Source organism: Onychomys torridus, chromosome 19, assembly GCF_903995425.1.
Source record: "Onychomys torridus chromosome 19, mOncTor1.1, whole genome shotgun sequence".
NCBI classification, from domain to species: domain Eukaryota; kingdom Metazoa; phylum Chordata; class Mammalia; order Rodentia; family Cricetidae; genus Onychomys; species Onychomys torridus.
In genome coordinates, this window is record NC_050461.1 from 48,261,339 (window position 1) to 48,276,988 (window position 15,650).

Here is a 15,650-nt window from a genome sequence, read left to right on the forward strand (position 1 = left end):
GATGGATGGATGGATGGATGGATGGATAAAGGGGCCTCTGACAGTTATCTTACTGGGCTTTTCCAACTGTGCAATGGGAACAAAGGACAGTGTGGGAGGAAGCAGGAATCCATGAGATCTGAATACACACTTCCTCTTGCCACCCTTTTCCTTCAATGAATCCTTACCTCCTAGCTTCATTCATTTAAAAAAAAAAAAAAAGTAAGTGTAAAGTACAAAAATTTAGAAAGGAGACAAAAAGGCAATCTTAGGTGTTTCTGTCTAGTTTCATGGTGGATATGTAAATTCAACTTTCTATGTGCTGAAGTAGTAATACCTATTTTGGTTTTTGTATTCCCAAAGAATCCGATCCAATATGTGTTATTCCTCGGAGGTAGTGATTGTGAAAGCCGGGGCTTCTTTTTAATTCCATTGATCATGTGATTGTTTTTTTCAAATTTGTTTGGGAGGGAAATTTGTTTTATAACTTCAATTTTCTCCCTCTCTATCTCTGTCTCTCTCTTCTGTTTAAAACTATACCAAATCATTCTATTATATGCTATGTAATATGTAAATCGTATTATCACACAAAAATACGGTTGAACAATAACAACGAAAAGATAATTTATGTTGCATCCTACTGGATAATGAAAATTGAAGTTATGTTTTAAAGGAAGAAAGGACACAGACAAAGTACTTCATAGTATCTATAATAAATGCAAAGAAATCAACAAACAAAACTTGGCTTTAGCAAACTGTACATACATAAATATCTTTTTTATACTGTAACATTCAATTTTCTTCACATAAAGCTTTCCATGATCTTATTTATTACATCCAGGTTTTCTTTATACTTTATTATTTTTTTATGAAAAAAGTGCCTTTCAGATTTACAGCTTGTGCCCCCAAAGCAACATCAAAACATCATGCCCCAAAGTAAAACAAGGTAGGGAAAAGCTGCCATATACAATCCTAAAAATGGTATATGAGGAGGTTCTCATGCCTCCAGCAGGTTGGTAGATTGTATGATACTGACATGGTGCCCAGGAGAGTGAATTTTGGGTTGATGGAGCAGCACCATAGGAAAGCTGCCCAGATGGCTCATTAGAGCGATTGGCTGTGCCAAAGGCCCGGATTTCATGGGTCCAGGGGACTCTGTATGTCCTTAACTTAATCTCTTTAGTGTTAAGGCTCAGAGTGTCAAAGGACACTGTTCCAATTCTGTGTGTTCTCCTCCTGTTGTTTACTGTCCATGTCCAAAGGCTTGATCTTTACACAGGGGGTATGGAGGAGAGCTGAGGCTGCCATCAGAGGCCTTCTGTCAAGATGCAACTCTTCTCTGGTAGCCAGGGGTTGCTTTGGACCCCTTCCCCCCATCATGCTGCCAGCACTTGTGTGGAGGATATCTTGCTTCAGAGTGGAGGAGGACCATTGGTATATCTGAGCATGGGGTGGAATGATCGGGCAAAGTTGTTGGAGAGGGCACAGCTGTAGTCTTCCTCTGACATGGGTACAAGGCAGGTGAGTCCAATAAGGAGCAGCAGGAGCAGCTGAAGGGGAAGAGCAGCCCTGAGGACCCGGAACAGGAAGGCTCGACTGTTCCTTGCCGGCCTGGGTTCAGAAAGGGAGGAATCGCAGCCACCTTTTGTGGACCTAAGGGGAGAATTGACATCAACAACTCAATTCAAATACAGGATGGGCACTGTGTCTTGCTTTAGAGCCTTCCAGGGACAGGAAGGACCATGTAAAACACAACCCGACTTGGCAGTGAGTAGCCAACCCTCTGCAGGGTGCCCATGTCATTTCCTGACCACCAACCTAAGAGCTATGAGCCTCTGCCCTTCCCTACCACCGAAGAACAGTGGTTGGAAAGTGCACTAACCCAAAAATAAACATCCAGTCAGTCAATTAAAGGTGACAAAATGCACTCAAATTATACTCCCTTTACTCAGTTTGGTGGAAACTTTTCCATCAATAACAGTAATTGTATAAATGAAATAAATTCAGGATAATTAAGATGTGGATTTTGATGGTTTAATGCAGTTTTTTTTTAAAGACACATTGTGAGGCAAAATTAATTATCAGAACCCCACAGTGTACCACAACTAAGCATCCTGCATATGATCAGATCTATGTAGCATAAGGATAAAAATGCTCCTGTCACATTGCTCAGACCCAGGAAAGCTACTTAATCTCACAGTAAACCCTGTTTTCATCCTGCACCCCAGCAGCATCTGGTTCTGCATAAGCAGTTTCAAAGCTGTCCAAAGGATAGCAATGGAGTCTATCTATAGAATACGGCCACCCAAGAGCAGATTTTAATCTGGTCCTCTCACCAACTGGACGGCTTTGAGAAACCTACACTGTTTTTCCAGAGAGGAAAGATGGTCGCCTTGAAGCTCCTTCTAGACCCAAAGCACTAGGTTTCTCTATTTTGCTTTAAGTGCATTAGAGAAAGCACAGAGGCTTTGGTATTCATAAGAAACAGTGGCTATAAAGTCCTGAATATGGAAGCAGGTTTGTTCTAAGTTGGAGTGACTGTCGTGATCACTAATGCTCTGTTGGGTTACTTGTGGAAAAGGCTAAGAGATATTTCGTGGACGTATATACCTAACAGCATCCTGTGATATATATATATGATTTATTCCTAAGGTCCTAGTCTAAATTTCCTAGTGAGTTTAGTATAATTAAACATAAGGACATCAAATGCTCTTGGTGGGAAAAGAAGATGTAAAATCTGTGTTGTTAAGTCTGCAGATCCAGATTCTATGAAAACATGATGTTTGTGGCTTCCTAGTTGGCTGATAATTTCTGGTGATGAATTACCCTGAGATTAGTGGAAGAGGAGGAATACATGAGAAAATAAAAGTTAGGATAAAAATACAGGATTAATCTTCTTAGAGGGAACTCAAGCCTGTTATTAAACTATCAGAGAGAGAGAGAGGCTGGTGCTGAGGTCCTAACAGTTCACACTGCCCTGTGCCTCTAGTATTGTTCTGAAGTATAATGGAGGGGAAACTGTAGCAGGAATCTTAACAGGTCTTATTAATAAAAACAAACCTGGGGCAAGATATTGGGGTGAATGCTGGAAGATCAGAGAAGGAGAACAAGCCACAGCTTCCTCGCCTCACCAGTTCCTCAGGTGATCCTGTTTCCTCAGACTGCAAGCCTCTGAGTCCTCATCCCAATGAATCTCAGCTGAACTGCTGCTAGAAGCCTAAAAGCTTAACCAGCCAAAGGCTTCTAGTTTCTGGTCCTCATGCCTTATATATCTTTCTGCTTTCCACCATCACTCCCTGGGATTAAAGACTTGCTTTCCAGGATTAAAGACGTGAGTCACCATGCTTGGCTGTATCCTTGAACAGATGGATTTCTGCCTCTGGAATGCTAGGATTAAAGGCGTGTGCTACCACTGTGGATCCTCTATGTTTAATATTGTGGCTGTTCTGTCTCTGACCCCAGATAAGTTTATTAGGGTCACACAATATTTTGGGGAACACAATACCACCACAGGAAACATTTCCCTGCCCTGAACTGAAATCTCACTTCTTCCTGAAGTCCACAGCTGAAGGCAGAGAAACCTGACCAACTCAGCTTGCCTCTGTGTGACAGCCTCTTCAAAAGAGGCTAAAGGGGCTTCTAGATTTTCAACTCCATGTTATATATGACTTACAATTTCTATTAATTTTTCAATATAAACAGGCCTCGATTGAGAGGCTGAAGGAGTTCAGTCATCATCTAATGGGAAAATGATTTGACTGTCCTTATGCCACACCTAGTAAGTTATTCCCAACAAGGTAAATGGTAGAAAAATGCATTTCAAGGAAAAACAGTAAAGCATAATCACAATCATGTGCCTTACAAGGGAAGGGGGAAATAGAAACTTCTACAGCTACCCAATTATAAAATATTCATGCTTAGATAACGTTGTAGAGAAAATGTAACCAATCCCCTCACTTTATAGGTAGTAAGGAGAGTTAACATTTATTCTGAAAACCTCTAAGCAATGCACTGAGTATTTACTTGGGTTTTTATTTAAGTCCCACATCTGAGGTTTGTATTCACTACCTTCATTTTATGGATGACAGAAAAAAAGGCTAGAAGAATGAAGGCCCAAGCTTATATCACTAACAGAGAGCACAGTGATGGATACAACCTGAGACTTCAATGATCAGAATTTAGACTCTCTTCAAAAATGAATTTTGTGGGTGTGTATGTGTTTGTGTATATGTGTCTGTGTCTGTGTATGTATGTGTGTATGCATGTGTGGTTATGTGTCTGTGTATGCATGTGTGGTTATGCACATGGAATGTGTGTGTGTGTGTGTGTGTGTGTGTGTGTGTGTGTGTGTGTGTGTGTATGGGTGGTTGTGCACATGGAACCAAATGTTGATGATGTCAGGTATCTTCCTCTCTTGCTCTCATCTCTGCTTTCTAAGGCAGGGTCTCTCACGGAACCTACACTCACAGACACAGCAAGATTAGCTGGCCAATAAGATGCCTTCTGTGTTCTGCCAATCCTGTCTCTGGCTTCCTCAGCACCAGGGCTGCAGGTGCACTTTTTACTTAAATGCTGAGCATCCAAATTTGGGGCCCTCATGCTTGTATAGCAAGCACACAGCCATCAGAGCTCTCTCTCCAGCCACAGAACTCTGACTGTAACAGTAGTCAAATTACAGAGTTTAAAAAGAAATCTATCAAGATCTTCCCCAAGATCCCTGCCTACCACACTCACTTTTATACCATGATCTATTGGTTGGTGACATGAGTGATAGGCATGTAGATCACATTCATGTTATATATATATTTCACACATAGAGGCAAATAAGAATGCTTGTACCCTAAAGTACTTAGAAGTGATTTTCTTGTGTTTAAGATCAACATTTCTAGTCATCAAGGCATTGGTTACACACCATTCTATCACTATAAGGAGACTGCATTTCCAGGAAGTTGCAGAATGCACAGGTAGCCAGTATGTAGCCATTATATACTAGGCTAGACCTAGGTCTCTGGCTTTCCTTTTCTCATTTGCAAAGAGATGGGATAGCTTAGCATATTAAATACCAAAAGCATGCTTTTCTTTGGCAGCTTATATGACTCAATAATTTGCTTTAAAGTGTGCTGAGAAATATGGGATAAAAGGAAAGGACAAACTCTGCATTGAGTTTTTCTTTGATATGATTCTTCAGTACATGTTGATGTAGAAACAGTCTCTGACAAATAACACTCACTCTTCTCACTCTTAGAACGGGATAAGTGACAGTGCAATAACAGAAGAAAACCACATTCCTCATGACTAAATAGCTAACCGATGTGTTTTCATGGGGGGGCATTTGGATACTTTAGTGATGGGCAAAGTTCCACTAACAATTGATAATTCAATCACACAGAGCTGGCTAGCTCCTCTTCATCAATGATTGGCTCCTGTGAGGTTAAAGATCAGGATCACAACAGAGGCTGGGTCATGGCCAGTTCATTCCTAACAAGAACTGGAGTTCCTCCTTTGGAGAGCATGGGCTCCCATGTGACAGACTCTCTCTTGAAGGACATGGCACATTAAACAAGATCAAGGCATTCTTTACTAAAATATAACTGCCCCCTGACTTCTGCTGTTGAGGAATGCCAACTTAGAGAGAGCTAATGGGCTGAGGTTGGGACAAAGAGAACATACAGTACTTAGGGGCTTGTCTATGCAGTTGACTGAAATGTCCAATCTATCAACTGAGAGAAATGTCCACCCCACCTGGAATAACTACTAGAATTGTTTCTTTATCAGGTTGACTCTGTCCTAGAGACTTTAGTTCCAATAAGTTAATGATCTCAAAGTAAAAGGGTCCTTTGTAATATTAACTTATTGACTTGAGATCATCCAAGTTCCAAGAGTCCTGGGAAATTCAACAGAAGAACGAGCAAAAGTGATAAATGAACTCTTTACTAGTCTTCATGGGCTTTTGTATAGATGTGGATGACAGTGTAGACTACATTTGTACAGGAAAACTTAAATGTGTGACTCTACCCAAAGAACTTAGTCACTGGAGATCTTTTAAGTAATTCTGTCCAGAATAACATTTGCTTATTCTCTATAAGTAAATATATATATCATGTCTTTCTCTTCGACTTCTTTCAAATTGATGGATAAATGGGTGTTTTGCCATTTTTCTTTTTTTTTTTTTTTTAGAACACACATTCACTTATGCAGGCAGGAGAATAGGAAAGGATGGATCAGGGTATAATAACACACAACACAAAAGTACACATGACCAAGAGAACTGAGAAGTCCGAGAATCCACATATAGAAGGTAACTCATTTTCCAAATTCTCCAGGACCAAGGCAGGTATAACGAGATAATTCCATGCATACATCTTGTAAAGCTAAGGGAAAAATATTTTCAGTTTGTGTTTGATACTTATTAGCCAACACTGGCAACATGGTAAATTTCATATGCAGAAATTTCTAGGTATCCATCTATGGTCTTTGAAATCCAGTACTTACTCCTATGTGGCTCAGAAGACAAATTGTAACAATCAGCTGAGGCCTCCATTATTCCCTTATTCCAAATTGAATTCACCTGGTCCTATGGACATATTGCTTGATTTACCCTACTATGGACGCCCCAGAGGTAGAGAGGTATAGTTTCACTATAGTAGGGTCCACAGTGTTGTGAGACCTGCATTCATATTTCTAATCACTTGTCCTTATCTGTAAGTTGAGGGATCTAGCCATGTCACAGGGATTTAAGGTTAACTGATATAACATACACAATGCTTAGCATGGTGCTTGAAACACATTAAGTACTAAATAAATGCCAGCTTCTAATAGATATTCTCTGAATGGCTGTGCTGGAGGTGTGCCGAGTTATGTCCTTGGAACTGTTGAATTCAGTCTATTCTTTCAGGAAAACATTTCTGATTTACTAAAAGTGTTTTCAAAGGTATTATTTCCCAAACTGCTTGACTCCTTAACCCCAAACACTGGCACAGTTTACTTCAAAAGAGCAAAAAGAGAAGCCTGTTGGTGTCCCACCCCACACTGTGCTGGGCAGGAAGACAATTGACCTCACAAGGGAAGTGCTTTATGCTCAGGGTCTTTGCATGCTTTGAACAAATGGGCTTCCAAGAAGAGTCCAAAAGAACCAGGGAAACAATTCTCACCAGAAACTGAGTAGCACTTATGGGAGTTCTTAGTGAACAAGCAAAAGAAAACCCCCATTGGCTGGCTTCAACGAACTTGACTACCTTGAACCAATTGGAAAGGAGGTCTCTCGTCCCTCCTACCAGAACTTCAGCCAGTTCCTTTCGAGTCCCGCTCCTTCTCAATTCTCTTTGGAGAAGATGCCTTGCACTGTTCTCAACTATAGAGTGAAGTCATCATTCATCCCACACGGAGAATTACAGTCTGCCATCTTGCTGAAAACTAGCATGCCATCTTCAGAGTTTTTAAACTATTACTCATCCATGCATATCTGTATGGAAGGCTTTTTGATGACAGGGTTACAAAATCAGATACTGGCAAAAGGTACCAGCTGCACCAACAAAAGCGACATTCTGAAGACACACTTCCGCTTGCTTCATCTCAAATAAAAAACCACCAGTATTGTGAGTTAGTATAAATGCAGGCACAGGTGGTTTTTTGTTTGTTTGTTTGTTTGTCTTGTTTTTCTGTTTCTTATAATTTTAGCAAGCTCCTTGCAATTGATTCTAGGAATCTCTGGAGTGTGATACATTACAAATCTCTTAATGGAAGAAACCACTGTGTATTGATTCTGTAAGTTTAGGGCCTAAATAATGTAGACTCTGAGTAGTTACTGGCCTCCATGGAGTTAGACTATTACATTGTCCAATGAGAACATTAAAATTAAAATTACTTAACTTAGCTTAAAATTCAACTGAAATAAATAACAGGTGAGAATGTAGTTAATATTGAGTTGAAACAACAAAAAATACAACCTGTCTCTTCAAACCTTCCCAAATTAGTTCCTTTTAGGTCTCAGAAAACAAATAGTATCTGTCTCTGAATCCCATGTTTCTTCAATGACCTTTTGGATTTGCTGAACCAAGATCCAACTCAAGGTCTCCGTGCCAAGGACCACCAGGACGGCCTAGGCTGTGAGTGAAGTTCAGTTCCTCTTTGCACTCATTGTCAAGGTTGAGTGCACCCAGTCCACGGTGCCATGGACTTAACCCCCAGAATGTTCAGCCACAGCGTGTCTGCCCAGGTGTCTGACGGAGCATGCCATTCAGGGGAACTCTCTTTGTAATCTCTTCCCTCCCAGGTAACCAAGTGAGCCCTGGTGAACTATCAGAAAGATGGTAATTAGCGGTGCAGGGCAGGATGGAGCTGAAAGGAGCGTCATGGTTGTGGCTATCACAGTGAGAACGTGGCTGACCCCTTGGCAAAAGCCCTGTTAGGCACATGGAAGCCTTCCTTGTCCTAAGAAACAATACCTCGGACATAGTCAGAAGACCTATGTGGCAAGGCAGCGGGCAGTAGTTAGGGGAGCAGACAGACCGGACTTGGGGAACCCAAGGGTGATGAATTACTCCTGGTATTACCTAACTGCTTTCCCCCTTGTCATCCCCATGAGGACTGTCAATCAGAGACTGCATCCTGCATCCCGGGTTTTCTCAAAGGAACCCTGTGGGACAGCTGTCAACCCTGGTCATGGTACATCCAAATTTGTGGGAGAAGGGGAATCACGTCACACAATGCCTTGCCTAGAGCAGGTGATGGCCTTTTCTTGTGGGTGGGTAAAGGGATATAAGCACCCACAGATGGCCATCATGATTGTCCTGGGTCCCCGGGAGGTTTATTCTCTATTTCATTACTGACATTTTTATTACAGATTGCTTAAAGAAAATAAACAAAAACACAACATTGTTTTCAAACAAAAAAAAAGGGGGGGGGAATTACAGTAGAAGGAGATGTGAAACAGAAAGCATTATAAAAATATGCTCTGTGTTTCTTCAGCTGGGGGGTGACCTTTTAAGACAGCTGGCTCCACGGAGCACAGCTGGTAACCCAAAACTACTACTCAGGGGTTGTTTACAGCTCTGCATTTCCTCAGCTCCACCCCTCCCTGCAGGCATTCAGATTTCTTCCCGGGTGCTGATAAGTTTCTAGAAGGGCAGATAGTTCTCAGGGACCTGCCTGGGACTGGAATGAAAACCCAGCTATAAGGACAGTATTTTCATTTCACAAAAAAGAAAAAGAAAAGAGAAAAAAAGTTTTCTGGGGAAACGTAAGCTGAGCTTGGGCAGGGCAGAGGCGTACACACATCACACCAACAACAGAAAAAGGCGAAGCATGGCTAACTGCAGGGACTGATGGGGACCCCAGAGGCGATAATGGGGACCCCAGAGGTGAGCGTGGGGGAGAGTGGCAGTAGAGACAACTGTCGGGGGTCAACTGTGGTGGGGGAGAGAGGCGACTGAGCAGGGCAAGGGCTGATCCTGGATTCAGAGAGAAAGAAGGCCAGTGGCCCAGGGCTCTGGCGGAAGAGTGTCAGGGCAGGCAGAAGAGTCTAGAAAAGTGCTTTGGAATTTTTAAATGAAAAAAAGGAAAAAGAACAAAAAAACAAAAACAAACAAACAAAAAAACCACCCAAATGAGGCTTTGACGTTTTGAAAATCCAAAACCCACAATCTGGATAAAACCAGAAAGGTAGAACAAAAAATTGGGGGATGTTAGTATATTTTATGCAGATTTGTGGGTTCTGTGAGTGGTGAAATCATTCATTGATCGATTACCTGCCTTATGGTAAAAATCTAGAAGGAGAGAGGATGATAAAAATCTGCCGTGAATCAATGGCAGTTGTGCCGCTAATTGAATCACATATTCTTTCATAGACACACAGAGCATCCTTTGATGAAAAGGACCAGACGGGGTAAATACAGGCAAATAAAATTTTGATGGAAGAGACAAATACTAATCACTATGAGATTTACCTGTTCTCTATGGGGAGACGTCTCCTCCAATTGACTAGGACATAGTACCATACCTCCACTACGCAGATCAGAGGTTTCCCTAAATCACTGGCAATTTTCATCATCCTCTCGGGCTTCTAGAATAGGGGGAAACCAGGAGAACAAGGTACCTGCTCTTTGGGCTGCTGACAGAGGGTCCAGGCTGTGAGAGACTACATTTGCCTCGTGGCTGTTTGCAATGAACAGGGGTAAAGAAAGAAGAATGTTCAGTCTAGGCAAATAAAGACAAGCTAACCAATGAAAACAACCAAGAATGCAGCAAATGGCAAACAAATCAAATGCAATGATCGGTACCCATGGACCAAGGAAACTGGCTTTTCTTCAGTGGACGGAATGGGATAGACTCATATTCACAGTATCAGCCATTAGTCCAACATGAGTCGTGATGGTGGCATGCACCCATGGAGGGCACCGCCTCTCCCACTCCTCCTGGCAGACGTGCAGATGACTGTGCTATGGGAGAGTCTCTGTGCACTTAGTGATTCTAAACATGAAATGCACTTTAGCATTCTCCGTACTTCAGAGAGAACTCACATAGGTCTTTTCAATTTGGCAGTTTTGCGGGCACAGTCAATATTAAGAATTTTAATAGTAAAACGAGCCGGTTCTTTGTAGAGAGGAAGCCCAACAGGTTAGATGTATCTCAAGATAAATCAAGGATAAATTTTGAATTGAAAAGCCAGTATTCCTTCACATTCTTAAACTAGGATCTATAGGAAACTAGTGAATGTTGGTAAAACAAAAACAAAACAAAATTCTAATAAGGCTAACACATGTATCAGCATGGAACATAAGTAATTCTAAAATCTAAGGGGAAATGGAATGAATATACTTACAGAGCCAGACAAAAATATCAAACAAAAATAAAAAAACAAGCTCCTAATTACACAGACAATTGAGGTATAGAGGGTAGCAGGGGCTGAATTTGCCTTTTATCCTCTATGTGTTCTGGTGAGGCAGTCCCCACCATGGGCTGTGTATGGGGTTGGCTTGAGTAGTGGCCCTCTCAGGGTTAAGTACCCAGAAGCCCTTGGGCACCGCCATTCAGAAGCCCCTTCACTTGGGAGTCAATGCAACTCCAACTTATCAATTCAGCCGACTCACAAGATGCTCACAATTGGCCCCTGCTTTTTGAGGCATGTCCGGGCACTACAACCCACCTTCCTTTAGTGGACATGCTGGTGGTAGTTTGCAGAAAGGAGCCACCAAAGGTACACATGAGTGCCATTTCTAGAAATGGCCATTTGAGCAAGAAAAAAAAAATCTTTCTTCCTGAATACTAGCCACACAATGAGCCCATTCAAAACAAAACAAAACCAAACCTCTCTTTTTCATTGCTGAGAACATGCGCTGCAAGGCTGGAGACATAAATTTACACGGGTGAATGCCCTTGCTTTCCTGTTTAAGGATGCCTGTTTTGAGCCTGTGGATCCTGTAGGCACAAAAACTCTCACTTCCCACACTTCCTACCCATGGACCCACTGGAAAGGGCCAGCTGAAAGTTACCGATTTCTGTCTGTTTGGGGTACTTCTGCCTGATGTAGGACTCACGGATCCCGAGGTGTCCAGTTCATCTGCAGAAGACCAGGAAGACAAATCCTGCAAGAGAAAGGGATGCATTCAACAAGTCCACATCCCAGAGCGCTGGGGTCTCTGTTGCATTTCCCACTTCAGCCCTCTCCACCTTCATCTCTACATCTCCACCATAAAGCTCAGACCTAAGACGACGTGAAGAAAACCTAAGGTGACTGCAAGAGGGAAACCTAGTTTACTGGGATGCCCTGATATAAGTTTGGCCCTTCTGGAAAACACGGCTAGTGGTCTATTTTCATGGTTTTGTTATTATTTCTTAGTGACAAGGGCACAAATGAGTTGATAGTGGCTCCGGGTGACGAGGTCGGAGATAAAGTCTTCTTTACAAGTACAGGTCACTCAGGACAGACAGAATCCAATTCATTTATGTTTGAAACAAATGCATTATCTAGGAGTCTGCTTTGTGGAATCAGGAAAACTATACTGCTTCTACCCTGCTGTGACTCAGGGGAGGCTGTGCTTGGAATGCTTCCAGGGGAATGAGCAGCTTTGGGTTCGTGAAAGGATTTCACAAACTGAATGTCTGAAATCTTACCAAGCACTGCTGTATCTACAGGCACATGTCTCAAAACTAACAATATGACCAGGATAGAGTTATCTAAGGGAAAAAGTGGGCAAAATAAACACACAGAGGACAATGTCAATGAATGAATGAATGAAAATGAATGAACAAATAAATAGATTCCAAAGGAGAGTTCATACTCTCCTGCATGTTTAACACAAAACCCACATGCCATGACTATGTTGATCCATGACAGCTGTCTAACTGAAAACATGCCATCTCTTAAATAGCTGAAATGAAATGCCACAGTAGTCACAGCAACAGGGTTGACACTGGCAGGTTGAAGAGGTCTCTTGGATTTCACAGAATCAAAAGCACCGTCCTGTTATAAAAGTTTACGAGTCTGCTTTTGTATTTCGAGACAGCTCTTGAAATGGTGGTGATGGAGAGCGGCCAGTTGGGTCTGACAAGTGGTCCATCTGAGTCTCTCTGCAGCAGGTAGAGACACGGTGCTTCAGGCTCTGTGGGAGATGTGATGCTACAGTGTCTCAGAGGGCTTACCTGCTGACTGCTTGACATGTCCAATAACTTCTCCAGATCCTTGATATGATGGCTGACTTCCTTCAAGAGAAGTTTGAGCCGGTTTCCAATAACATGGACTTTTTCTTTGGCTTCTAGACGATCTGAACCTTCGGCATTCACTAAGAGTTGGCGGGACATGTCTTGCAGTGAGGCCACTCTGAGCTGGGATTTCAGCAGCTCCTGCTTAATTTGCTATGTATATAACAGGAGATATGTTTAAGAAGTTTTGGCACTTAGAGGAAGTTGCCCGTGTGGGCCATAGTGTCTGAACCTCCCATGACAGTCAGCCTTCAAATAGGACTGCAGCTCACAGCATGTGATGTGGAGATTCCATGCTAACCTTACTATAGCCCAGTATGTTCTGAAAGATCTCTAAGTCCCTCTAAGTTCAGGTTTCTCACTGAACACATGGTTTATAGTAAGAATTATGGGAAAATTTAAACTGAGTAAGGGATATGAAGATACAAAGGAAAGTCCTGTGCAAATGGGATTTAAGATAATCTGTTAGAAAAATAAAATGTGTGATCTAGGTAGAACAAAACTCAAATATGTCGAGCATATTCTGAGATCTAGCTAAACCTTTTAAAATGTTCTTCAGTGAGTCTCATTCACAGGTACCTGCCAGAGGTCAAGGTTGAGTAGAAACACTAGAGTACCACTATTGGTTTCAAAGATCCCTCTAGTAGTGAATTGAACGCTACCAATTCCATAGGTTAGTGAGTGCTAAATGCTATGACATAGCATTGTATGGCCATGGAGATGGATCAGATACAAACTATGTTCTCCTAATGGAGCTCAAGTCTGCTTCCTTATCATCTATAAGAATTACCCAGCTACACTGTATGTTAAATTGTCTCAATAGCTCTGTGTATGAATTTGCACGGTAAATTTCTGGTTGAATTTAGTGCCAGAAAAAGCTTCTAAGGAATAGATACGTTTTGGTTTTGTAAGATAATGACAGTCAATTATCTCATGGCTTTCTGCAAACTTGCCACCAAGGCTCGTGTCTCACCTGGCATATTTAATTCCTCTTGAATCTACTTAACTGTCTCTCCTCATCTAAGTAGCTTTTATTTCAGTTTTCCCACGAGGCACTAAATTCACCATGGTGGTTGGTGTTAACTGACAACCTCACAGAGTCTAGCATCACCTGGGACACAGGTCTCTGTCCATCCTCATAGGGGATTATCTTGACTGACTTCACTGGTTTGTGAAGACCCATCTAAATAGCAAGAGGGACCATTCCCTGGGAAGGGGATCTTAGACTTTATAAATGGAGAACCAGGGCTGAGTGCTAGCATCCATCCATCCATCCATCCATCCATCCATCCATCCATCCATCATCTCTCCTCTTCCTGGCTGTGGATGCCATGCGGCCAACTGCTTCAACCTCCTGCCGCTTTGACCTCCCTGCCATGATGGACTGCATCCTTGAATTACGGGCCAGGGACCCTTTTCTCTCCTCAGTTGCTTTTGTCTGGGTGTTTTATTATAACAACAGGAGAAAAAACCCACACCTACATTTCAAGGCTACAGATGGAGCATACAAAGTTTGGATTAAAAGTAAGCATAATTCACTAAAAAGGCTACCTCAATAGACACAAGGTAATTGAGATAAAGAACACTTCAGAATAGCACAATTGAGCAATGGGTAATCGTGTTGGCAGGTGTGATTTATACATACTTGCTTCATGACTGGACACCCTACATAATTAAATTAGAGACATCGGTAGAGCATAAGTAGAGCATGCAAAAGTTTCTTTCTTTCTTTCTTTCTTTCTTTCTTTTCTTCCTTCCTTCCTTCCTTCCTTCCTTCCTTCCTCTCTCTCTCTCTCTCTCTCTCTCTCTCTCTTTCTTTCTCTTGCGTCCCTTCTTTCTTTCTTTTTTCAAGACAGGGTTTCTCTGTGTAGCTTTGGGGCTTATCCTAGAACTTACTCTGTAGTCCAGGCTGGCCTCAAACTCACTTAGATCCACCTGCCTCTGCCTCCCGAGTGCTAGAATTAAAGGTGTGCACCACCACCATCTGGCCAAAAGTTTTTCTTTTCAATGTATCTTTGTGTATATATATATGATTCTCACCACGAGTTGTTTGTGACGGTCCTGAAGTATCTCTGGGTCAAGGGTAGAATCGATTGGGACAATCTCATTTTTCCTTCTGTCGATGTTTTCCAGCATGAGAAGCAAAGCATGGCTCATTTCGTGGAAACCCTATCACACAAACACAGAGCACAAAATAACTGTGGATGGGACATTGTCCTAGAATATATTTCAATACCTTTTATGGCTATCATTGGGAAACACATAGCACCCTAGTGACCAGTACACAACCCCTCTCGGAGGAAGGACCCTGCTTGTTTTAGAAGGTATAGTAGTTCTGGCCTGACCTCAGCAGCCCTGGTGCTGTTATAACTGACAGGGCATGAGTTCATCTTCTTACCTAGAGCATCTAACTTATCCCTTGTGGGGACATTTAGACAGGAAGCACACTGACATTAAAGCACTTAATTTCTGAAAAACGAAACACCAGCAGCACTGATGGGTAGTCTGAAAAGAAACAGCTCTTTTGTATGCGCTCAAACCTCTCCGTGTTAACAAGGCTCAGTCCTGCATCCCCTTCATTCATTCTCTTACACGCTTCCTGGACATTGTTTTTGATAACGCCCCAGCTTATAAGGTGCTGTCTGCAGTAGACCCGGGGGGGGGAAAGTGAGGAAACAGTGACAGGCACACCCACTTCCCAGGAAGCTTCACACCCTGCCCTATCCCATTGCATACAATCAGAATGCTGACAGAGCCCCCCTGGCCTTTGACCTTCTTCTGATCACTCCCTGCCTTGCTGGCTATAATCTGGCTACACAGCCATCTTCCTGCTACTCGCAGAGAGACAACACCTTTGCATACTTCATGGACCTCCGAGCTGTTGAACTCCTTCAGAGCAACATCCTTCCACCACAGGATTTCTTGGCCTGTCCTCCTGGAATGTTTTTTCTCCACTACTTTCATACCCATGT

General features: G+C 42.3%; 1 protein-coding gene across 12 annotated transcripts in view; it reads right to left on the reverse strand.

The window, feature by feature from the left end:
* Positions 1–573: 573 nt before the first annotated feature.
* Positions 574–15,650, reverse strand: part of Syne1 (spectrin repeat containing nuclear envelope protein 1) — a 482,748-nt gene continuing 467,671 nt past the window's right edge. For 11 of the 12 annotated variants that reach the window (XM_036168948.1, XM_036168940.1, XM_036168942.1 and 8 more), the window contains 5 exons: positions 14,719–14,847; positions 12,619–12,831; positions 11,469–11,561; positions 10,073–10,131; positions 574–1,632 (listed from right to left, as the gene is read on the reverse strand). In XM_036168948.1, coding sequence (XP_036024841.1) covers positions 1,392–1,632; positions 10,073–10,131; positions 11,469–11,561; positions 12,619–12,831; positions 14,719–14,847 — 735 coding nt within the window. In that variant the 3' untranslated portion in view covers positions 574–1,391. The remainder of the gene's footprint in view (positions 1,633–10,072; positions 10,132–11,468; positions 11,562–12,618; positions 12,832–14,718; positions 14,848–15,650) is intronic. The other variant, XM_036168946.1, reaches the window with a different exon arrangement.